Source organism: Rhinolophus ferrumequinum, chromosome 8, assembly GCF_004115265.2.
Source record: "Rhinolophus ferrumequinum isolate MPI-CBG mRhiFer1 chromosome 8, mRhiFer1_v1.p, whole genome shotgun sequence".
NCBI classification, from domain to species: domain Eukaryota; kingdom Metazoa; phylum Chordata; class Mammalia; order Chiroptera; family Rhinolophidae; genus Rhinolophus; species Rhinolophus ferrumequinum.
In genome coordinates, this window is record NC_046291.1 from 3,520,804 (window position 1) to 3,546,835 (window position 26,032).

Genomic DNA, 26,032 nt, shown 5'->3' on the forward strand with positions numbered 1-26,032 from the left:
CGGTTAGGCCATACTGGGTTCCCCAGTTTGGGGGGCAGATGAATCCTTGCAGTCTTCGTGTGTGTTGGACACTAAGGCCATTGGGCCTTCCTTGTCACCATGGTGTCCAGGCCCGTTGGACTGGAAGAGGCCAACCCCTTTCCAAATATCCTGTGGCAAAAAGCCTCCCGATGTTCAATCGCAGTACCCCTACTTCTTTTTCCGAAGAAAATCTCTCTCTCAACTTTGTTTGCCCATCATCTTCTGGATGAGTAGCCTCTGGTTGCTGGTTTCTTATCCCCAGGTAGTTGCACCTCCTCCTTTGCTTTGGGTCAGTGGTGACTCGGGTGGGTGAGATGTACAGCTATGGGCCTTTGAACCTCCAACACTAAAGGGTTCCCTCTCTGTCTGAGGCCCAGGAGCTCTCCCTGCTGTCACCTGTCACCAGTGCTGTCCTGTGAGCACGAGGCCCGGCCGCTGCCCTCGGCCCTTCACTGCCTGTCCCCAGGATCTCTTCTGAGGCTCTGTCTGGCCAAGTCTGCCAGGGACCGGTGGACACCTCCCTTCAGTATCATGGTCCCATGAGTTCAGGCTTCATTTTGAAAGGAACGTTTCCTGAAATAAAATTAAAAGGAGAAAGTGTTTAATTTTCTACATGGGGTTTAATGTTTCTTCCTTCCGAAAATAATTAGGCTTCTATAATTTTATGTTTTCCTAACCTTAGTGGTACATTTTATTAGAATGGACTAAAGAGAATAACGGAAATGAACAAAATGTTGAAGATCACTCCAAAACTTTCATGTTTATTATATTCGTTTATGACAACATGGATTAAAGCACCAGGCTTTTTAGGTCAGGTGTACTTTACTTGCCCATGTGAAAATATCATGAACAACTTAGAGTAATGTGAAACAAATAGTCATTAAATCATATTTCTAAACTTAATTAATAAAGTAATATTAAATTTATTTAATTACAAGCATATTAAATAATATTCCTAAATTTAAGAAATAAGAAGTTTGTGAAATTTATATGGTGGGCGCCTTCAGTTTTCCCCATTTTTCTTACTGCTTCGGTCAACCCTCTGCTTTGCCTGGTTCATCTTCTTGGAGGCATGGCATTGAGAGGGATGATGGAGCCACTGGGCCTTGAGAGGGATGATGGAGCCGCTGGGCCTTGGGAAGGGTGATGGAGCCGCCGAACCTTGAGAGGGGTGATGAATGGGTGACATCATCCAGGAAGCCTTTGTAGCAGGACACTATCAACAGTGTTTACCGCCAGACCTGGAAGGTGTGGATTGAACTATGTGAAGACACTGAAGTACAGCTGGTTAGCGGGTACATCCAACATCAGAAGCATGGACTCCATAAACAATGCTCTGGCCAGAGAGACACACCAACCTCAGGGACCTTCTGTGTGACCCAGTCCTGCATTTCAGGGTGGAACCCTAGACCAACCAGCATCCTCTGTGTCTGGGCTTCTGTGTCTTTGTCACCCACATAGCCCGCAGCTCCCAGTTATTTGTACAATATGACTGGCACCACTGACCGCTGCTGATTGGTTCGGAGATGGGCACCTTCGCAGCTGCCCCATCCAGTCCTCCCTGAAGAGATTCTGAACCAGGACAGAGAGACCCGTTTCTGTCTCAGGGTCTGAATTGTAGTCTCCCAAACTTGTAAGTAGTCAGAGACTTTGTTCACCAAATACTCAGAAGAATGGAGGCTGCTGCTGTTCAGATAGGAAGAGGAAGAAAGAGAAAAGGAGAACAAAGCAGACTCACCAAGAGGAGCAGAAACAAATGGCTGAGTCCTGGAGGCGTCTTCATCCCTGGACACACCCCTGTTGCTGACAGACATTCAGCCGCATTCCTGCCCTGGTTCCACAAGGTCCCAAGTCCTTCCATCAGTGTCCCCTTTTAGTTAAACTAGCCGGAAGACTGTTTCTGGAACCTGCCACATAAGGAGCCTTCCCAAAGAGGTCCCCCAATGTCGAGAAACATGCAGGGAAGGGAGTTTCTCTGCCACCAGAAGTTTCCTTGGTTCCACCCCACAGAGACTGGAACCCCCGTGGTATCTGCAGTGGACATAACCGTGTCGGGGATGGAGATCCAGCAGTAACTGCCCAAAGCAGCCGACATCTGTCTTCCTGCCTCTCCCAGGCTCAACTGCTCTGCTTCCTCACCCTCAAAATCCTATTTATAATTTTTGGCCTAAATGGACCCGATGGAGCCATGTCAATAAAGTTTTGGTTTAAAATTTAGAAAAGTACAACCCTTGAACATGCTTCTCAATAAATAAAATCACAACATAAACAGTAGTCTTTCTCCTCTGACTGTCCTCCCTCCCCAGGCCACTGGGCCCTGGAAGTCCACACTTAGTTCACCCCAAATGCTCCATTAGTCTAAGAAAGGTTTGGTTTTCAAAAACTATTGCCACCTCCCAGAAGTGCTAGAGATACCATTACAAACAAGTTCTCAGAAAGACACCCCTTTATGCTCTGATGATTGTTTAAGGGAAGCCCTCTTCAAAATTCCCTGGTTTGGGAGAAGAGTGTAGGGAATCACACCGGAATGGGGAAAAAAGAGACCTGATCCTGAAGACAAGAACCTTAGCTCTCCCTGATCAACTGGTCTACCAGAAGGCAGCCAGGAGTGTCTGAAAGAACGTCTAGGACATAGGGACTGGCCAAGGGCCACCCATACCTTTTAATATCCCTTGTACATTCCTGATTATGGCACTTAGACTGTGTGTATTCATTTGACCTCCACTAATTTGAAATATTTGTTAATATACAAAAGTGAAGAATAGAAGTTTATATTTATTGTGTAAAAATAAGTTTTCTAATAAAGCAAATTAATTTTTTTAATATACATTTTATTGGGGAATATTGGGGGGTAGTGTGTTTCTCCAGGGCCCGTTAGCTCCAAGTCATTGTCCTTCAATCTAGTTTTGGAGGGCGCAGCCCAGCTCTAACTCCAGTCGCCGTTTTCAGTGTTTAGTTGCGGGGGGCACAGCCCACCATCCAATGTGGGAATTGAACTGGTAACCTTGTTGTTAAGAGCTCGTGCTCTAACCACCTGAGCCATCTGGCCGCCCCTCCGGAAGCTCAGTGGCAGCTCATTGTCTTCAATCTAGTTGTGGAGGGTGCAGCTCACTGGCCCAGGTGGGAATCGAACCGGCAACCCTGTCATTCAGAGCTCACGCTCTAACCAACTGAGCCATCCGGCCACCCCCGGAAATTAATTTTTAAATAATCTTTGTGATGGGGTAATTTAAAACCAGGTAAAAATAAAACCAAATTATTAGAAAAAATTGTGACCGCTTATGAACAAATAGTTGATGTTGTTAACGATAAAGATTAGGTTTAATTCAAAGGTCTCTATAGCGCAACACTTTGCTTTTCTAATTTGCATTATTATCTTAGGTAGGCTGAGATTATAGTATCTTTCTTTAAAGAAATTCGCTGTTATCGTTAGTTAATTGGGGCCCAACTCGGATATGAATTACTGCAGTTTCACTGTGATTAAAACAAGGGACGTGGCTTCGCTTTTTCCTTTTGATTTTACTTGTGTGTCCGTAGCGGTAACGCGTTGTCTTCACTCCGTCGGCCTCACCGGCTCTTAAAGGAGGATGGGAAGTGGAGCCGGTCCTTTGGTGCACATGTCCTTATTGTGTATTTTACATGGATTTGAGCCCTGGAATTGTGACAAAAATGCTCTTTTGCTTATTTTTTTGTCTTCTCTAGCAACAATTAGATATTCCCATTCCCAAATATTTTTTGAAGGAGAAATTGGACATAATAAAAGGAAGAGAGAGAATCCTTTCTCAAATATTAGCCGACACGGAACTGGGACTCTCTGACAAGGTTTGTATATCATTTTAACCAACATTCTTCCATAATCTGTAGAACCTCCTTTTCCTGCTTCTAATTAAGAAACAACTGGATTCTATGCAGTGTGAGGAGAGCAGCACCCTCCCCCAAGTGGTGAATTGGAGCACCCACATTTGGAACCTCAGTGTCCTGTACTGGATCCTGATGTGTGGCCAGTGCTGCCCCCCGAGGCCTGGAAAAGGACTCAGCTCGTGCTTGGGTGCTTTTTTGGATCCCAGCGGCCTCTCCCTTCTGCCCATCCATGCACAAGGCTCTTCCCAAGCCAGGCCACATGCACAGCTGCTCCCACGCTCCAGGGATGCAGACCTGAACCTAGGGTTTCCAGGCAGGAATTCCCACCCGTTCTCGTGAAATTTTTTTGCTTTCCCATTCCCAAATCCCGAAGAAAGTTGGTCAGAAAATCGGGAAAATCGGCTCCTTGAACCCAGTAATACCCAAAATGGTAAATAAACATACTACTCACAATGTATATCTTAGACTTTTTTCCTATTTATTGCTAGGGTTTCCGAGAATTCCCACCCATTCTCAGGAATTTTTTTTGCTTTTTCCATTCCTGAATCCCGAGAAAAGTTAGTTAGGAAACCAGGAAAATCGGCTCCTTAAACCCAGGTAGTCGGTAGTATCGGCCGTCACTTTGTGGAAACGATTCATCGTGGAGAACAGAAAACAGTTTATATCTCGGGATTCGGGGATGGGAAAGCGAAAAAAATTCCTGAGAATGGGCGGGAATTCCCGCCTGGAAACGCTGCCTGAGCCCTGGAAACCCTCAGAGCTCATGCCGGCCTCTGATGTCCAGCAGCCTTGCTCTCCTTTCTCCCTCTTTCCTTCCAGAACAGCACCGTCCCTCACTGGGCTCCCACACACACACACACACACACACACACACACACACACACGTACTGTACCTGAAGTCTCCAGGCAGCATTTTACTGCACGCGCCCGATTTTTCTGTCTTCGTAGTACCCATCACGTTGGGATGTTTTAAAATGCAAATTTGTAGGTCCTGGAGGACATGTCACCTCTAAAGTGAATACACTTACGATGATTTTAACATTAGTCACATTCACTCGATCATTCTATAATTGATTTTAAAGTCAGCATTTTACTTCCTGTGTATTTTATGTCTTAAATTCTCCTATTAGAGATGTGTTTTTAATTTATGTTGACACTATTAAGTTAATGAAACATTGATATCGATTTCAAGTTGTATTGAATCCATTTTATTGGCGTTCCTAGTATAATTTGCTGCCAACCTAAAATATTACGGGGCTAATTAGTATTTTGTTTGGAATGGCAGAGGAAGGCTTAAAGGAATCCTTAAATATGGGACCACAGGTGGCGCGTGGCAAATTATCAAAGTATACATTATTCATGGGAAAGTGATTCCTACTGAGCAGCCATCATACTCTTTGTCAGCAGTTTGGGAACTCTTTGCAAGGTTGGCGTGGAAGTAAGTGTGTGATGTTTCTGGGCTCAATTGACGTAGCTAACGTGTTTACACCTTGACGTATCTCAAATGCGTTTTGCAGACACGCCCTGTAAAGGGTCTCTCCCTAGAAGAGGCTGTTAAATTAATCCAGATCGCAGAGAGGGCACGGCAGGGTCGCCTGAGAGCAATGTTCATGAAGCAGATCTTCCTTCAAGAACACAGAGCCAGGCACGCCAAGGCTCTCGGCGACAGAATAGCAGATGTCGGGGCATCTGCACTGCGCATTCAGAAGGTGCAAATGTGGGGCTGGGCTTGGGGACAAGGTGCCTGATAGCTAGAGATGGTCCCGGGGTGGGGGTCAGCTCCGAAACGCAGAATTCCCAAGTGCTACCTTTAGTAGAACTGGAGTTAATTCCAGAAAGATTGATTATCTTACTCTGGGGAAACCGTTCACTAAGATTGGTCACGTTTTTAACATTTTATTATGCATAGGAATAAAATACAGGGCGTTTTCAGCAAATGTTTTTGAAGATCATTGATAATCACTGGAAAGAAGGTTGCTAAGAATTCAGTGCGGATATAAGTCCTTAATGAATTTTGGAAAATACATTTACGCACAGACAGGAGGCCTGCAAGCGTTCAGACTTGCTAGCTTGCCAACATGTGTGCCATTCCCACAAAATTCCAGTAACCAGAACCTCCATGTTCCTCTTAAGAGCGGGCCTTGAGGTTTCCTTCCCTTTGTCAGACGAGCACCGTTCATTATACCCCATCTTTTTTCAAATGGAGACTACGTTGCTTACAGGAAAATGCAAAAGATGGCAATGTGACACAAATTAGAATTAGGCTGGAGAGAAAGTAAGTACACGGACATGAAATGGAGCCAGCAGACCAGGACTCGTGTCCCCACTTGAGTTTGAAGGGGAGTGGAGGGGGCACCGATCGGAGACGGTTTTCCATCAAGTGTCTCTGGGGATGTGAAGTTTCAAACAAGCATCCGAGTTCATAACTTCAGTTGTACAATTCTTGGACGTTACTGTGTTGTATTTCCCCCACGCTACTGCAGAAACTTTTCTTTTAAAACCATGAATTGACACCCTTAGATCTAGCCCCACACTTCTGCAATCTAGAAGTTTCTCTTGAAGAAACCCAGGTAGGGGAATCTCACTAACAAGTATTATAGGCCATCTCTTCTTTGGTCCCTCAACTTCACGGAGATTTAGTTGACAGACAACCTTGTGCAAGTTTAAGATGTACGTCGGGATTTCATACACGATGATAAGATGATTACCACAGTCAGGTCAGACAACATATCCATCACCTCACACAATCACCAGTTTTTCTTATGGAGAGAACATGTAAGATCAACCCTCAGTCTTTCATACACAATACAGTCATCTGCTGTGCAGTAGATCCCAGAGCTTATTCATCTTATTACTGGGAGTTTGTCCCTGTCACCACCTTCAGCCATTTCCCTGACCCTGCAGCCCGAGGCCGCTGCACATATACCGGTTCGGTATTATTAGATTCCACATGTAGTGAGAGCATACAGTATTTGTCGTTCTCTGTCTGACAAATTTCACTTAATGCCCTCAAGGTCCGCCCATGTAATCTGAACTGGCAGGATGTCCTTCTTTGTTTGTGGCTGAATAATACTCCATTGCATTCTTTATCCATTCATCCATCAATAGACGCGGAGGCTGTTTCCATGTCTTGGCTATTGGGAATAATGCAGATATCTCTTTGAGAGACCAATTTCATTTCCTTCAGATGTGTATACTCAGAAGTGGGATTGCTGGATCATTTGGTAGTTCTATGTTTCATTTGTTTTGAGGACCCTCCATGCGGTTTTCCATAGTGGCTACGACGATTTCCATTCCCACCAACAGTGCACAAGGGCTCCCTTTCCTCCACATCCTCACCGGCAGTTGTTATCTCTTGTCTTTTGATGACAGCCCTTGTAACAGGTGTGAGGCTGTTGCTGGGTCCGCAGTCTTTGCTACCAGGGTGGGCTCGTGTGGATCCTGTGTGGTCCCTGGGACAGGGGGCTGCCCCAGTACACCTTGCTCAGTAGGGCGGCACTGGAACAAGGACCTGCCTTCGGGTTCCCAGGGGGTCCTCAGACAGCAGTACAGGCCCTTTCTGTGATTCAGTCTTTCTTCAGACATGCTGCCTGTGATCACAGGAAAATATCCCATCAACACACACACGTGTATGACCTTCACTGCATAGTCATTATGTCTTTGGGGACATGCAGTTTATATGGGAGAAACGGTACCACTGTGTTTCCTCTGGGTTTTTTTATTATTTATTTAATGGATTAAACAAGTAGCCATTTCTTTGTTTTCAGGTTTGGCGATCTTTCCACCAATGCAAGAAAACCGAACGACAGAGAGAAGAAGAAATGATATTCCTGGGTATGGTGAGTTTCCTTGCGCACAGAACGTGCATCTGGTTTTCTCAGCGGTGATGGACTCTGTCAGGTCGTGTCTTCCTCGGAGAGTTCTTGAGGGCAGAAAGGAAATAAAACTGAGTGACCCGTGACTTAAGAGGATGGGATCACCTGTGTTCAGCAGAAGCCTGCCTGGGGGACCCAGAGAGAGCAGGGGGGTGTCCATCGACGCATCTGTTAGACCCCGTGGACGGCTCCACGCAGATCAGGCTCTGAGTTGCTCACGTAGGCTTCCCCTGTCCAAACTCCTCAGTGCACTTGACTTGACAGTATCTGTGGTCGTGACAATGGATTTGCGCCGATGCAGCCACGTTTGGGGTGATCTCTATGGTGATCACTGAATCGGAGTTGAAAGGGTGTATTAGTTACCTAGTGCTGTGTAACAATATTACCCCCAACTTAGCAGCTTACACGCACACCTTTGTTATTTCAGTTTCTGTGGCTCAGGCGTCTGGCATGTCTTAGCTGGGTCCTCTGCCCAGGGTGCAGGTGTCAGCTGGGGCTGGGGTCTCCTCGAGGCTCACCGTGGGAAGTTGGGCTTCCCAGCTGTGTGGTTGCTGGCGGGATTCAGCTTCTTGGGGGCTGTCAGACAGAGGCCTCAGGTTTTTGGCCAGCTGTTAGCTGGAGGCAGTCCAGCTCCCTGACAGGGCCTCTTCTGTGGCCACTTGCTTCACCAAGCCCAGCAAGGGGACAAGTAAGTGGCTGTTAGTCTCCTGCGAGTGATCGCGGAGGTGGCATGCTCAGATTGGCTAGAAGCAGGTTATGGGGTCCACCCATTCTCAGGCAGAGGGGGACAGGAGGATGTGAGCCCCAGGAGGTGGGGATAACCTGGGACCACCGTGGCGTGTCTGTGCGAAGGAGTTTTCCCCATTATCTGTATCACCAAGTCCAAAGCCTCTGACGAGGGGCTTCTCCCAGAGCCCCTCCTGCACAGACCCCTCTGCTTCCTTATGGAAGCTTCTTCCTGTCATTCAACTGCAGTCTTTCTCCCTACGGTTCCCACAGACTGGCTGCGGTTCAGTCCCCCGGGGTAACTCAGAATGTGTCTGGTCCCCCTTTCACATGAAGAACCCTTCGAGTGTTTGAAGGCAGCTCTTGAGTCCCCTCCTCTGACTCTTTACAAAGCAAATTGCCACCGGAGATGCACCCATTACGGGTGGGGCCTTAGTGGTTGACCTGCTCAGTTTTCAAAACCGGACATTGTAATCTTTTTAAAAAGAAAAGGAAAGAAAACCTGGGGGACCTGTTACAGCACTGAGTTACGGTGTGTTGGGGTGAGACTCATCACTTGGCACCCCACATTTAATGCCCAGATCAAAATATTGAAACAGTGACACTGATAAATACTATGACTGAGTCTTTGAAAATGCTAATCACGTGCAAAGCTCTGGTGAGGCCCATCAAGAAAAGAAGGGAAGAAAACACAGAGACACCGTCCATAACCACAGATACTAGTAGGTTTAAAAAACATTAGATAATATTGTGAATAACTATGATAAGAAATTAGAAAATCTCGAACAGAGAAGATTATCTAGGGAAGTATAAGTATCGAAACGGAACAAATAAGTAAAATACCCACATAAACCAATCCCTGTAGCAAATGCCGAGAAGATTTTTCAACGTCCCTGTGTTGGTCCAGGTTCTGTGAGAAGCAGATCTGAGAAGTAAAAAAGTGAATGCAGTTTGTACTCTTTTACCAATGTATGGATATGGTTCTCGTCATACTATTCTTATGGCATTTAAGTTACATTTTCTGATATTGCATTCCCTCTGCTCAGTTTCAGAGAAAAATCAAGCGGTCACCAGCCGATGGCTGACACAGAGCAGAGCGTGGCACACTGTGGGTCCTTTGTTCTGTGATCAGCCATAAATAGGGCCGTTCTAAGCCGTATTCTCATTGGGTCTTCTTGTATAGAGATATTACATTTTCTTTTCTGGGAATTTAGAATTTCAAATAAAAGATCTTTTCAGTGATATTATTGCTATCAGGAAAAATATAATTTATAATCAGTGATATTATTACTTGTCAGTGCTATTATTGCTATCAGGAAAAATATAATTTATAATCAGTGATATTATTACTTGTCAGTGATATTATTGCTATCAGGAAAAATATAATGTAGTCCCCTATATATTCATGGTATTGCTATAATTGTCATCGATTATATAATGGCACGTTCTGAATGACAAAGGACATGGTAAGTATATTTTGGTTTAGAATAGCTTACATTTTCTTTCTGTCCCTCATCCCGACTGCCCCAACTACAGTTGTGGCCTCTGTTGTCAGCACAGAATTGAAAACATCAATAATTTTGCTCGATAAAGAAATTCACTGCCATGTTCCAGACACTTGGGAGCGCATAGTTTCCTGGTGAAGGGGCAGGATATCACTGCATATGTGTTTATAATGTCTCGATTGTGACATCCAGCCTTTATTGGCTTAAAAAATATGGTAAATCATACCACAGTGGCAAATACGATTTTAAAAATACCTTGATTTTTATCACCTACATTCTTTTTTTATTTTTATTTTGCTTCCTGCTTTTATTCTTTTTTTAATTAATTAATTTATTTGTTTTTATTAGTTTCAGGTGCACAAAACAATGTAATAGTTAGACATTTATCGTTTATATACCTCACACTGTGTCAACCCCCCTCCCTCCATCTACTACCCCTCTGACATCGCACACAGCCATTACATTTCCACTGCCTCTATTCCTAACGCTGTACTCCGCTTCTTGTAACTATATACATATATATATATATATATATATATATAATTGTAGTTGACGTTCATTATTGTTCAGCTTCAGCTCCAGGTGTACAGTGCAGTGATCAGGCATCTACATCTTCCCTGAGGTGGTCTCCCTAACGAGACAAGTGTCCATCGGATACCCTACAAAATCTTTGCAACATTATTGATTACATTCCCCAGATTGACTTTCGTATCCCCGTGGCAATCTTGTGGTTACCGACTGTGCTTTCTAATCCCCTCACCTTCCCCCTTATCCCTACACCCCCTCTCATCTAGCAACGCTGTTTTTCCTCTGTGTCTCTGAGACTGTTTCTGATTAGTTCATTCATTTATTCTTTTCTTTAGATTCCACATATAAGTGAGATCATGTGGTATTTGTCTTTCTCTGTCTGACTTATTTCACTTAACATAATGTTCTCTAGATCCATCCATGTTGTTGCAAATGGTAAGATTTCATTCTTCTTTATGGCTGCGTAATACTCCATTGTATAAATGTACCACAGTTTCTTAATCCAGTCATCTACCGATGGGCATTTCGATTGTTTCCATGTCTTGGCTATTGTGTATAGTGCTGCAATAAACATAGGGGTGCATAAATTTTTTTCAATTATTGTTTTCGATTTCTCTGGATAGATACCTAGGAGTGGAATTGCTGGATCATAAGGTAGTTCCATTTTCAGATTTTTGAGATACCTCCATACTGTTTCCCACAGGGGCTGCACCAATCTGCAATCCACCAACAGTGCACAAGGTTCCCTTTTCTCCACATCCGCGCCAGCCCTTGTTGTTTGTTGATTTATTGATGATAGCCATTTTGACTGGGGTGAGGTGGTATCTCATTGTGGTTTTTATTTGCATTTGTCTAATGGTTAGTGAGATTGAGCATTTTTTCATATGTCTGCTTGCCATCTGTATGTCCTTTTTAGAAAAATGTCTCTTCATGTCCTCTGCCCATTTTTTAATTGGGTTGTTTGTATTTTTGAAGTTGAGTGAGTCTTTTATAAATTTGGGATCATCTGCATTCTTGATTTCCCTTTCAAGAAAAATCAAGCGGTCAGCAGCCTATGGGTGACACAGAGCAGAGCATGGGGCACTGTGGGCCCTTTGTTCTTTGATCTTGGAATTTCAAAACCAGGTCAACATTTATTTTTAGAATGGAAAACCCCTTGAAACCCAAGCCCAGCTTTTATTTCCTAGTTGTTTAGTCATGCTGTAAGAATCAGGTGGGTGAGCAATGTCTGCCAGTTGTCACAGACTTTTATGATTTAAAAAAATTCACTGGGTGGAATATTATTCAGCCATCAAAAGAAGGGAGTCCTGACACGTGCCACAGCATGGATGCAGCTTGAGGACATTATACTAATAGAAATAAGCCAGTCACAAAAAGACAAGCACTGTGTGCGGCCATTCTTTTGAGGTGTCTAACGTAGTCAGACTCATAGAAACAGAAAGTGGCACAGTGGCCACCAGGGGCTGGAGGAGGGGATGGGAAGCTGTTGTTCAGAGGGCACAGAGTTCAGTTTTGCAAAAGGAGAAAGTTCTAGAGATCTGTAGCGCAGCAATGTGGATATGCTTAACACCGCTGAGCTGTATCCTTACAAATGGCTAATCAATTTTATGTTATGTTTTTTACCACAATTAAAAAAACATTTTTGAACTTCACTGGGACATTGAAATGTATACTGAGATGGTTCTATAGAAAGCATGACTCTTCACTAGTGACCCAAAAAAAGACAAATTAAAAATTAAATGAGACAGTATTTCATTGAATCAAGATGTCATCAATTGGAAGATTAGTCGTGATTTTTATTTGCCATTAAAGAAAAAAAAATGTTTGGTCAAGTAAACCAAAATACATCCTAGATTCTAATACACGTCCATCCCTAATCCATCCCTAATTCCAGATATGGTAAAGTGAAAAAGATGCGTCTTAGAGTTGGTGAAGTGGGGCACGTTGTATCTGTCTTTTTAGAAGAAAATAAGGTTTTTCAAGTTATAATTATTGACCAGAGTGTGACTCAATGCTCATTCTCGTACACGATGAGTTAAGTCAGTTCAGCCTTTCTGAACAACTGCTAGCAAACTGCAGCAAGACCATAAAATGTATATATCCTTCACCCCCAATTCTATTTGTATCTTAAGGAAATCACCAGAAATAGAGATTTCTGTACATAGAGGTTTCCTGGTGTTCTTTTCAATAATGAAAATTGGAAAGAAACTATTCTAGTGTTCTAGAGTAGGGAGGTAGTGAGTTAAATAATTTATGATTACCTACATTAATGTGGTAGCATGCCACCATTGAAAACGTATGTTTATGACTAATATTTAAAGACATGACAATGCCCAAAGTGAAAATACAGGATTTAGAACTATGCATGTGGTATGATTTTAACTAAATATATACACACATTCGTGTACATACAAAAGAAAGAAAGGAAATATACCAAGTTCAAATAGTGCTCATTTTGTAATGTGGGGACGTTGGAAGATTTTTTTGTCCATAGTTGTCTATATTTTACTTCATTAAGTGGGGGAAAAATACACATTTAAAAATAAAAGCAAATGACCATAGAATGTTATCGGTTTTTTCTCCTAAGATCTCCAAATTTTGGGGTGTATACAGACGTGTAGCCAAGTAATGATATGACGCTGTTTCTCTTTTCCACCCTTAAGAAGCACACACATATAAAATGTAATGATAAAAACAATGGTTATCTCCAATTTTCTACTTTAAAACTTAAAATCGCAGTCAGAAGATTCAATCTAAGATCATCTAAGTTTAACATGAAATTTTATGTTAGCAGCGATTTTGATTCAACAATTTCCGTTTAATTTAATTCAGCCGGCGTTTATTGAGCATCTCCTATATTCACGCCGGAAACTAAGGGAACGGCCAGACAATACTTTTCATACTGAAGTCTTACTCATATGTTACATTGATACCACATAAAGATAAAATTCCGTGTTCTTTAATATGATTTCTCTGTTTTACTTTGTAGTTTATATCTGCTCAGCTCAAATTTTAAAAGTCTGTTTTTCAGCGATAGTGTTGGGAGAGTATAAAGGGAATAACTTGTCTGTTTTCTATTAAATGTGACATTCTCTGGTTTGCTTTTGTTTTTTTTCTTCTGGTATGTCTTCTCTTGGTATTCATGCTCTGTTGAAATTTTATACCATTGAGAAATATATGGATTCAATTTATTATAAGGAATAATATCTTCTGTTCATTGGCTGATAACCATAAAAATCTGTTACTCCAAGTCCAAGAAGTAGTTTCGATTGAATATGTTTTCCACTCTATCACTAATTAAGATATTGACCACTCATTTTAAAATATCATTTTTCTATTATTTCATTTTGTTACGTCATGCCAGCGTAGAAACCATTGACTTATTTGATCAGAACTGGATTTGTATCTTTATTGGAAGCTTGGCATGTTTGCAGGGGCGACTATTTAGGAACTGAAACCAATAGAGCAAGAAACATCATTATGCCTTGAGTTCCTGACCGACCGTTTTTCTTACCATTGTCATATACGTTTTTTTGATATGACCATTTTAAATATTTATATTCTAAAATCTACAAAGGAGAATAAATAGCACTCCAAAAATTCATGTGCAGTTCTCCTAATTGGCAGAACCAATGGAGTGGATCAAGTAGCAGGAAACTTAAGGAATATCATACATTTCCTTCTGTGGATCCCTTTGAAATAATGTGTCCTGCGGTCATGGCCGTCCTATACTTTCTGTCACCCTGAAGCTGTCAGTGTTTGGATTTTAATGAACACTGGGGGGACACTTATTGAAGAGAAAGAACTGTCACTTTGCAGATGTGTCAACTGAATCCTTGAAGCGCCATAAAACCCTGCTCACTTTCAAATCCTAACGTGAAACAAGCTATGTGCTAGATTATTTTTTGGTCAACAAGTTACACCTCTTTCTTATTACCAAATAACCCCAAGTAGGAGCTGGGGCGCCCCGTGAGCGCGCCCTCCCAGGCTCTGTAGGACTCCACACGCAGTATCCTGGGCCTCCCTGCCCTCCGTCCATACCGGTGAGCTCCCCTTAGGCAATGGTTGTCCAAGCCAAAATGAGTGAAGAATCAAAATGAAGTGCTCTTTAATAATCACACTTGAATTGCAGCCAAAAGCCACATCGTCCAGTTTGGTCATGTGTCTTATTCACTATATTTGGTTCCAGATGACATTTGCTCATTTCAGGAAATAAATTTATTCTCAAAAAATGGATTTGCCATGATTTGTGAGGTTTTGTTTTGCTTCATGTTCGTTTTCCTTTATATTTGAAATGCAAAAGAGCTGTTCCCTAAGTGTCCCGGAGGGAGGCAGCCTTTTAGAAATGAGTGCGGGTCCCCACGCACCAGCTTTGAGGGTTTGCTCCACCATGGTGACAAAGAACCAGGCATTCCGTGGCCCTGCCTTACCCTGTGGGCCAGTGGGGGGCTTTGAGCGACATACCGACCCTCCCTCTGCGCCTCAGTTTCTTCTTCTGTCAGGGCAGAGTAGTGCTACCAATTTCGCAGAGCTGTTAGACGGACTTCAGGAGAGATGGTGCGCCTTCAAGCAATGGCTGATGTTAATCATGTTGGAAAATTGCAGTAGGTTGTCATGACAACTGAATGATTTCTTACGATGGAAAACCATCCTGAAGCGTGATCACTTTTCTGTGTACCAAAGCCCAAAATACTTCAAAATAAGTTGTCGCCTAAAATACGCAGGCCACTGATTTCAGAATGTAAAATATCTTGCCTTTGTTATTTGCTCCTCAGATTTGTTAGCCGTGGAGTGGGAGCAGCCCGCAGGGTCTGAATCTGATGTGCAGCTGCCTTGTCTAATTGCCAGGGGAGGAATCTTAAGGCAACAGGGGCTGCCATGCACCATACAGTGTGTGTTGAGCCAGGAAAAAGTTTGCAAACCAAGATATGCAGTGACCCTGGTACAGGTGTACGTGGAATCTTCTCAGACAGGTTGACAGGGAGATCAGAGCTCAACTAGGGACCCGGAATAATCTTTGTGATTTCCACAGTCCTCTTCAAGAGGCTTTGGGAACAAAAGGAGAAGTCAACGTTTTCTTTCTCGTTATTTGGTTTTTATGATCTACTGTGTTTCCCCAAATATAAGACCTAGCCGGACCATCAGCTATAATGTGTCTTTTTGCTCCAGAAAGTGACTTGGGAATCTTTAGTTCGATTTTAAGTTGTTTCTAATGCTTGTTTTTTGTCCCAGGTCATCAGAAATTAAACGATGAAAAGAATTATCTTCCTTACCCTCCCTTTTGTCGCCTGATCCCAGGATATTTTATTTTCATCTACATCCTAGGGCAGGAGATGTGCCTTGTTTATCTCAGGTTAGGGCCCAGTACAGAGTCCCCTGAGGCCATGAGCTCTGGAACCAGCCTGCCTGGGTTCAGCTTCTGGCCCCACCATTGGCTCCCTGTGTGAACTTGGCCAGTGACCCGACTTCTTGGTGCCACAAGTTCCACATATGCAAAGCTCCTTGCTCATGGATTTGTGTTAAGTATGAAAGAAACCGATCTCTGTAAAGCATTTAAAATAGTGTCTGACACATCGCACACAGTAAGCACTAGATAAGTGTTCACTGTTATTTTTCTTCCAATGGCTTATAATCATGGGTTTCGATGCTCACGTCATTCAGGATTCAAAAATGCTTATTCAATTGCCATTTTTTACCTATTTAAGTTAGCCAAGATCAAAAAGGTTAATGTCACGTTATTGACAAGGTATGGAAAAACAGGCTCTGTCGTACAGTGTTGGGGGTAGCATAAATCATACAACCTCTTTGCAAGGTTGTTCAACAAAAGCTAAGTTACAAATGCACATTTTTTTCAAAACTGTTGTTCCATAGAACCCGTAATAAACCATTTTCAGACAAAATGTTTTAAGCCAGAAGAAACCTATCGGTGGAAAGATACAGCAAAGCATGGAGGGTAAGGGCAGAGATTCCAGAAATGGATGCCTCGGCCAAAGCGCCAGTCTGCCACTTCTTGGCTGTGTTACCCTGGACAGTTCCTTAACCTCTCTGTGCCTCAGTTTCCTCATATGTAAAATGGAAATGATAGTAGTTATTACGATGAATAAATTAGTTAATATTCATAAACCACTTAAAATAGTGCCTTGGAAACGGTAAGTGCCATCAAAGTGTTTATTTTAAAACATTTTAAAGAAAGTTGGACACAAAAATAGGAGACTAAGCTTCCACCACTAATCAATCAGCTAGGCTCTATTCTAGCCCAGCTCGTAATTAAGCAAATTTTAAAATTACTAAAAAAATATTTAGAAATTAGTCTTCACAGACTAGAACATTTTTGTGCTTTAACAGTTTTTCACCCACTAAAATTGTGGCATCCTAAAATAAGGACTTCACTGTACGATGAGCAGAGGGCAAAGACAACTGCTGGCGGGGGGTCTCCGTACAGCCTTTTTTCCACTTCTCCTGCTGGCTGTGTCTTTATGAGTAGGTATATTTGTATAAGCACAGATATATAAATATAGATATATTACTCTGAAATGAAATGATGAAACAAAATGGCTTATTTTCATAAACTAAGGAGCACACACACGCACACATGAAATGGACCAACTGAAGAGCCGTTCACGCCCCAGCGTGAGGCATCCATTCCACAGGCAAAATTAGAGCGAGCCGCGTGTGGCGCCGGCCGATGAGCTGACAGAGAGGGCCGCTAAGTGCTTTCTGACGAGCGCGGCCCCTGCTGTGTTCGGAGGCGGCCAGGGCTAATTAATCTCCGTGCCGAGGACGGCAGGAGATGCCGCAAGACAGTCATTTGCTTCAATAGACGGCTCCCGTTCCCTCACTGCTCATCTGGCCTGGGCCTTGCAGGACGACAAAGCACCCACCAGGAAAGAAACAAACCCCCCAAGACAATAAGCAAGTTGCCCGCATTAAATCACTTCTTTGCCAGTGTATTTGTGACTGATAAATTGAACAGATTTTCATTTGGGCAAATGTCCATTTTATCTTACTAATTTGAACAAGGATTTTTAAAGACAAAGCCCATGAAACATTAGATAAGCATGTTAAGTTAATGGACCATGGAGTCCTATTTCCCTGCAAACCCAGGAAGCATCATCTTATATCCTGTTTTTACAGCAACATCAATTATTAATATGTATATTTTTTGCTGACAGAGGACCTTGCCATAAACGTAGGTTTCGTTATCCAGTTCCGGGTCATTAACTGTGGAAAGCTTGTAAATATAATGGTTTATTCACATGGGAAGCCTTCATTAAGATGCATTATTCTACAGCCAATGTATTTCAATATATCGTATATTATCATGTTCTCTATTTCCCTTTAATATTCGTAATTTATTTTTAAATGAGTTGAGTTTACAAATTTGAATTCCATGTGACCAGAGTTGCTAAGGGGGGGACAAGATGTTTTAGCCCAAAGGAAAAGCTGCTTGTTAACAGAAGACCTAAATATATGCCAACCTTTAGCTTCAAAAGCAACTAGACAAAGAAGCTACGAGTGACCCCAAATGTATTTTTGTCAGAGAAAGTCTACATCAAGGAACACGCATGAACACACACATGTTAATAGGAGGAGCACAGAAGCAAAGGACTCGAGGACCCTTATTGCTCGCTTCTTCATTCTCGCGGAATCACTTGAGAAAGTCATGTAATCACGAACCTCAGTGTGCTCATCTGTTTAATGGGAGACCACATCCTCGTTTCTGCCTCACAGATGGGTGTGACTGTGAGTAGAGAGCTCTCGGGAAAGGCCGTGGTGGCAGAGCTCCACGCCGAGAGCCAAGAGCGTTCTCCGGTTCCCTCAAAGATCACGGAAGTGTCAGGAAGTTAGCTAAACACTTCAGATAGGGTTATTGACGAGACACAAATCAGTCACCTCCTCGTGGCTTCCTTGCTAGGGATAATGGAGAAAAGCCCAGCTAAAGTATGGTTTACGTATTCGTACACCCATGGAAGACATTTGCTAGAAACGACCAGTTACGTCATCATGGGGGGTAGAAGCCATATCGTGAGTCGCTCACAGAGTAAGGGAGTCATAGCATCAATGCACGACTTCAGTGCAATTTTACACACTCATCAGAGATGAGGAAATTTGGGTCCTTTGCCGCAGAAATCCATTTTAACACATTCATGACAATGATGATCTTTAAAATAGTCCTTGGCGAGACGAGGTAAAAATCTGTACGAGAATTACAAACTTCATTTCATGTATTTAAAATGTAAGCACGAGGAATGAAAACAACATTACCTGGAAGATTTAAGAGTTGGATTTAAAAATGATTAAATAAAGGAAATTCCTATCTCTTTACTGGGACAAAATACATACTATAAAGTCATGCCTTTGAACACCTGTATATACAGTGAGGCAATTTAGATCGTTTGTTTTGGTTTTGGTTTTTTTTGTGTTTTTTTTTTAGATCGTTTGTTTTTAACATTGCTCTTTAAAATGATTCTATAATTCTTATTCTAGATTCACTTTTTCTTTTTTTTTTTTTAATTTATTTTTAATTTATTGGGGTGACAATTGTTAGTAAAATTACATAGATTTCAGGTGTGCAATTCTGTATCACATCATCCATAAATCACACTGTGTGTTCACCACCCAGATTCACTTTTAAAGTAGTTTTAGGGTTTTTTTCCCCTTATCATAAATGTGTGATTTTCTTTTCGTCTTTTTTCACTTGACTTTATGTTATTAAGTGGATGCTATAGTCTAACAGCATCTGGATTGTGGTTTCCAGTTGAGAAATCACTCCCAGAAGTTCATAGATATTTCTTGGAGACTGTGTGTGTGTGTGTGTGTGTGTGTGTGTGTGTGCGCGCGCGCACACACACACATTATTGTTACATTTAACTCTTTCATCCATTTGGAATTTATTTTAGTATATGACATGAACTGAGTCTTTCGGAGCATCTTTTTTTCCAAGTAATTGATTGAAATTTATAGTTTGGCCAATGTCCATTCAATCTTCACAGCCTAATGCTGTTCCCATCTTAAAGAGGAGGGAACTGAGCCTAAGAGAGTCGGTGCCTTGTAAGAAACCACAGAGGTAGCAAGTGGCTGAGCCAGGACTTAAACCCTGGCATTCTGCCCCAAAACCCCAGAGCATAGCTTTGGATCAAATGAACTGCCTCTGCCATTTGCCCGCTGTGTGAATTTGGCGAAGTTCATTAGCCTTTCTGGTTCCATTTCCTTACATGCTGATAATACCTGCCTGGCTGGTTGTTGTAATGGTTAAGAGATTGTTTCTGTAGAGTGAGCTTGTACAGTAGAAGCTCAGAAGAAGTACGTGCATCTTCTTTGATTCCTCTTTTAAACAACTTCTTCTCCTCCTCCTACTTTGCTTTCTCCTCCCACTCCCCCTCTTCTTCCCCTTCCTCTTCTTTCTTCTTTGTTATCATTATTTTAGGCTTTGCAGGCCATCTAGTCTCTGTCACAACTATTTAACATTGTCATTGTAGCGTGAAAGCAGCCATAGACAGTATGTGAATGAATGGACACAACTGTCTTCCAAAGAACTTTCTTTACAAAAACGTAATGGCACAGTTCTGACCCGTGGACTGCAGTTTGCCAAACTCTTTTTTAGAGCCATTAGTTCCTCAAACCTGGATAATTTCCTCAAACTTGGATAATTGTCATCTGAAGATTTTCCAAAACTACTAGTTTTTCAGTTCTTCCTCACTCAGAGGATGGAACTGGGAATCTGTATGTCTTTAAACCTCTTCAGAATTTTGAGGAAATAAAGAGAACTTGGGAAAAATAACTCACTAGTATGTTTGAGGATATGTTGCATCTCAAAAAAAAAAAAAAAATTCCCCAAAGTGACTACTAAAAACAAGAAAGGAACAAATGTAAAATTAGAAAAAATTCTGGGAAAATAAAAGCATGCTCAAAAAGACAAAAAATAACCCCCTTAAAATTATAAATTCAAATAATAAATGGACATAACTGAAAGCCAAATTAGTTCTGGAAGATAAAGCCAACGAAATCTCCTATAACATATTGCAAATAGATAAAGGGGAGATGGAAAATATGAGAAAAGTTCAGATCAGTCTTATGATCTGGCATTTATCTAATACTTGTTGCAGAGAGAGAAAAATGAAGAAGAAGAAATAATAGAAGGGAAAATTGCAGAGGAGAAGATACTATTCTTTATATTTAATGGACCCATCAAATGGAGAACATGATGAATGAAGAAATGCCCACAACTAGATACATCCTGATGAATTCTCAAAACTCCAAGTGTAAATCATCCTAAGAGTAGAACAACTTATCTACAAAGGAACGATAATAAGTTTCTAGCTAGTCGCTCGCAACTCTGAGTGTTAAAAGAAGTATCCTCCAGGGTGACTACCGTGTTGCCATTCAAGTAGAAGGGGCCGAATGAAAATAGTTTAGAAATGAAAGTACTTAGAATATTTATGGGTGACTATATCCACTCTGAAAGTTACACTCAAGGACGTGCTTCAGCAAAATGAAAACTGAATGCGAGAAAGAAGAAGAAGAAACAGAGAAATCAGAACAACTTATGGTTAAATTTAAACAGTTACTGATTAAAAGAATTCATCGTGAGCTATGATTATAGAATGAGAGGTTGGAAGAGGAAAAGTGAATGCATGCAGAGGTTCCCAGGCTTGTGCAAAGAAATTGTGCAGATACTGAGCAATTCTAGACATAGGTAAAAATATAGGTGTTAATTAACGTGAAAATTTTAACAGTAACATTGAATTTTAACATTAATTTTAACATTAACATGTGAGAATAACTGGTAGAAGATTAAAACTAAGATGCATAAATTCTAAACTACTACATGACAAGAATGAACAAAGCTAGGAAAGATAGGAAAGAAAACACAAGAAAGTGTGTTAGATAGAAAACATAAGGTGGCAGGATTAGCTCGAAGTATTTCATCCCTGTAAGTGAATGAAATTCCTCTTTTCTATAATTCTAATTATGTTTTAGAAATCCAGTTATATGTTGTTGACAAGAGAGAACCTTCAAACATATTGATGCTGAACAATTCCAAACAAAGGACCACAATAGTTATGTCCGGCAGTTTTGGTGAATTTGGCAGAGTAGGTGCACACATTTATCTCGCTCTTCCTGCAAAGTGAGGAGCCAGGTGAGATCCTGTTCTGAAGGGGGCATTAAGAGAAAGGTTAGAATCACAGCAGTGAACCCACTAGCTCTCTTCCTCTGCTTGGCTTTCAACCCTAGCAGCCATGCAGGCCACTTGTTCAGGGGTCAACTGTATTTTCTCCTCTGCTGGAGGTTTCTCCCATTCCTGTCACTCTGTTGAATGTTTCCTTTGCTGTGCGGAAGTTTTTTAGTTTGATGTAATCCCACTTACCTATTTTTACTTCTGTTGCCTTTGTTGCTTTTGATGTCCGATCCAAAAAATCGTTACCAAGACCAATGTCAAGAAGCTTTTGCCCTATGTTTTCTTCTAGCACTTTTACGATTTCAGGTTTGGAAAAGGTTTACTTTCTGTAGTTGGAATGATTTTTTTTTAAAGGTTTATTGAATACTTATGTTTCGAGCTGACTTACAACGCCCGCCCCCCACCCAGGTTCTGGGACACGGTATGGAGGGGGCTGCGTCTTTCCCTCCATGCTGGTGAATCACATTTTCAAATTTTCCTGCCAGATCTGATTCTTATGTTCTTTATGTGTTTCCTATGGGCTTTGGGGAAGGCACCACTGAAGATATTGACATAATTCATTAGTGTCTCATGTTTTTCAGCAGCTCTGTAACCTTTGTAATAGTTACCTTTTTGCTTTTACGTTCAGAATCCACCTCATATGTTTAACGAAGTCAGTGCTGCCATAACCCAGGCTGAAAAGGTGACCTGCCTGCGGAATGAGGTGCAGATAAAGCATGAAGAGGACTACAGAGAAGCCTTGGTTACAATCAAGGATGACCTGAAGTTAACAGAAGGTCCCGACATCAAGGAGAACCTTCAAGACCAGATCCGGCACTGGTTCATCGAATGCAGGTGAGCGTGAGGGGCAGAGCCATAAGCCCTGACAATCTCTGCTGTAGTGGCTGAGATTCCTGTGTGTTTGTAAGCACAGAACACGTTTACACAGATTCACAGGGAGGGGGAGGGCTCGGCTTTGTTTTAGGAGCATGAAATGTCAAGGCTAAGAATTCAGGAACTAATTGTTTGTAATGAAACTGCTGGTACTGCTTTTTAAAAATGTGGTCCATATAAAGCTCCTGTGACCACGTGGAATTGAGCATCGTGCCCCCCTGAGCTCCTCCAGGTGGTCCACATAATCCTTACGGACACACATCTGGAGGCTTGCTCCCCGAGAAATATCTGTGTCGCCTTGGGCGAGTTGTTGAACTCTCTGTGCTTCAGTTTCCTCGTCTGTGGCAAGAGGACGGGACTCAGACCCTTCATGAGTGTGTTAGGAAATGCAGAGCGCTGAGACCGCTCTGAGGCCATCGGACCACTGCACTGCGACCGTCTGCTTTTCGTATGCCCCGTCCCCCACATAAATGACAGGTCCTGTTAGGACATGTGTGGTGCTGAGAACAGAATGGCGCCGGAATGCTACATATGGGCAGTGAATCGTGCAGGCTTCCATTCCTATCCAATTCCACGGCTATATCTGGGGAAATATACTTGGGATGATTTTGTGCAATCGTGGAAATTTAGGTAAAAAGGCATTGTTTCAAATGAATGGTCTTCTGATTAATTGCATTGGGTTATAATTAAAACCTTCATTTTTATAGTTAATGAGAATTAACTGTGTTCATGAACTTCTGTTATCAGGAACTGGCCGCCCTTTTCTCAGGACTTCCGAGAATAGGTGCCCACAGATTTGTTTTCTATAACATAAATGACGTGATTCTTTTATATAGATATTTTAAAATCCAATTTTTTAGGTGACAGAACCAAGTTGAAAGCACTGTGTGCAATTCTAACCCCAAATAAGCTAGATATATACAAAATATACATATATACACACACACATATATGGACACAGATATTCATACACACATTTAACTTATTATATACTTGTGTATGCATGGAAATTTCTGGAAGGATACACTAGAAAATTAGCATGGCTGTGTCTGGAAACTAGAGCCCTGATGTTTGTTATCTTTTACTTTATATTGTTGTGTACTTTAGAAGTCTTTTCTTTCAATATTTATTATTTTTATAATACAAAACCTACTTTAAAATATATTAGAAGAAAGACAAGCAATGAGTTTAGGACAATCCACAATAAACACTTTAAATTTTAAAACACCCAAATTTTTAAAAAGGAATACTGCATAAATAACACTCTTGGAAATCACCGTTTCATTAAAGAACGGAAGGACGTGAGGCTGGCAGTAATCGTGAGTTGGTTCCCCGGCCTGAGGTTCTAAGGTAGTGGATGCCTTCTGCAGGCCCTGACGTCATCCTGGGAGCTGCCCTGCCCATGGTCCCAGGGGCCTTGGGCTCCCTTTGAAGATCTAGCCCCTGAGAACATTCGCTCTGATGTTGCTGACCTGACAGCTGGAGGCCGAGTTAGAGCAGCTCCCAGGGGCATGCTGTGTGTCGTTCACAAAGCCAGGAGATTCCTCGTTTTGAGTCATGTGAGGTTGAGGGCAAATTTATCTTCATAATTGGATTACATTTATCTAATTGACTTTGATAAAAGTCCTTTTCCTTGCTCTTTTGAAATCAAAGACAAATAAAAAGCAAATACTGTCTTTTGAAGCAGGAAACATGCATGATCAGTCCTCAAGCTAAATTCCAATAAGTCACACAATGACCATTTAAGACATTACTAGAAGTTGCAATTCGTCTGTACTCCCACAATTTAGAATACTTACTTTGGCTCATTTAATTAATACTTACAGTTGCCAAAAGGGGTTTATACCAGGTTTGTTTTTTAACTCAATTTTTAAATTATTTTAAAGGAAGTCTTGTTTTCCAGTGTTAAATGTAGTACATGCTCATTGTAGAAAATTTGCAAGATAGAGGAATTTAAAGAAGAAAATTAATGCTATCTATAATTTTGGTATACAGAGATAGCTACTATAAAAATGGTTGGTGAAGTTCCAGTCTTTCTCTCTCACATATATATTTTAATTACATTTTTATGATCCCGGTTTCTAATTTTTTAAAATTTCACATTGCGTTTTCCCATGTCCTTAAAATATTTTCCAAAAGAAGTTTTTAGTGATTACTTAACACTCTATTGCATGGATGCAGTAGATAAAGAATTATCTTTTTAATCTTTTGTCAAATTAACAAGAGAAAAATGCAATCTTAATCTTTTAATTTGCATTTATTTTATCTATGGGGCTGTTGAAGAATCTTCTGTATTTTTGTCAATAGCATTTCTTCTGTGAGCTGCCCAGTTCTTTATTTGCTTTCTTTTGTGATGTCTTTTTGTTAAGCGATCTCTAAAATGTAGTTATATGTATGTATTACTGATACTAAAGCTTTTTTGACATATTATTGAAGTAATGACTTCCCAATTATCACTTGCCTTTTATTTATTCAGCTGGCCTATAGGAAAGCTAGAAAGAGAAAGAAAGAGAAGGTGAGAAATGCAATAGTCGTTAAGAACCCACTGTCCAGTTCCTGCTACATGGCTCCCTGGGGGGCCCTGGGCATCTGGCCCTCAGCCTCCTCCTGGCCATCTATGAGTGGCAGTAACAGTACCTGCAGTAACAGTACCTGCAGTAACAGTACCTGCAGTAACAGTACTTGCTGTCCACCGTCGTGGGGATTAAATGAGATGGTGCAAATAAAAGGTCCTGTAACCTCCTGGTTGAGGTTATGAGTTTTATAGGAATTTTTCCTATTTTAAGTGAGATTTTCTCGCAATATTATTTTCTGTTATTATTAGTTGTATGCTTTTATATAACTTGTGCCATTACATAACCGAACTCTCAAGTTAGTTCTAATTGTTTTCAGTCAACTGTCTGAGACTTTCTTGGATATATAGTCTTGGTGAAAATGTCGCTAATACTTTCTCCCCATCCCAATAGTCACCCATACGTCTCTTTCCTGCCCAATGGAGCAAAGGGGACACCAGGCTCTCAGCTAGGGTTACCTTTACACCCCGTCCTCTGGTGTGTTTCCCTTTGTTTCACGCTTACGCTCTAGGGACCTAGAATCTTCTGGAGAGTGTGGCGCTTGTGTTTATTGTCCTGTAGAAAGCCGAACTAATTGAAATAGCTATGTTTGCCCAATATTGCAATCTTGGAAACGTGATTTCAGTAGGACAGTGCTTCAGCCGTTCATCAAGCCCCAACTTGCTCTATTACCCTTCGTTCCCTCCTCATACGCCTAGAGTCCTAACTCAAATGTGGGGGCTCATTGCCTGGAACTCACCCAGGGCCTCCCTGGGAATTAGAACCATTTTGGTGATTGAATACATAATATAAGTGTGTATTCATTTTAAGTAATAATAATAGCTGACACTGATAGAGCACTTATTCTGTGCCGGGAGTTCTAAGTGCTTTACACATTAACCAATGGAACCC

At 41.6% G+C, this 26,032-nt stretch overlaps 1 protein-coding gene across 4 annotated transcripts in view; it reads left to right on the plus strand.

Moving 5' to 3' along the window:
• IQCA1 (IQ motif containing with AAA domain 1) overlaps nt 1-26,032 on the plus strand; it is a 138,176-nt gene that overhangs the window by 9,637 nt on the left and 102,507 nt on the right. For 3 of the 4 annotated variants that reach the window (XM_033111418.1, XM_033111417.1, XM_033111419.1), the window contains 4 exons: nt 3,724-3,843; nt 5,400-5,591; nt 7,650-7,721; nt 22,324-22,529. In XM_033111418.1, coding sequence (XP_032967309.1) covers nt 3,724-3,843; nt 5,400-5,591; nt 7,650-7,721; nt 22,324-22,529 — 590 coding nt within the window. The remainder of the gene's footprint in view (nt 1-3,723; nt 3,844-5,399; nt 5,592-7,649; nt 7,722-22,323; nt 22,530-26,032) is intronic. The other variant, XM_033111420.1, reaches the window with a different exon arrangement.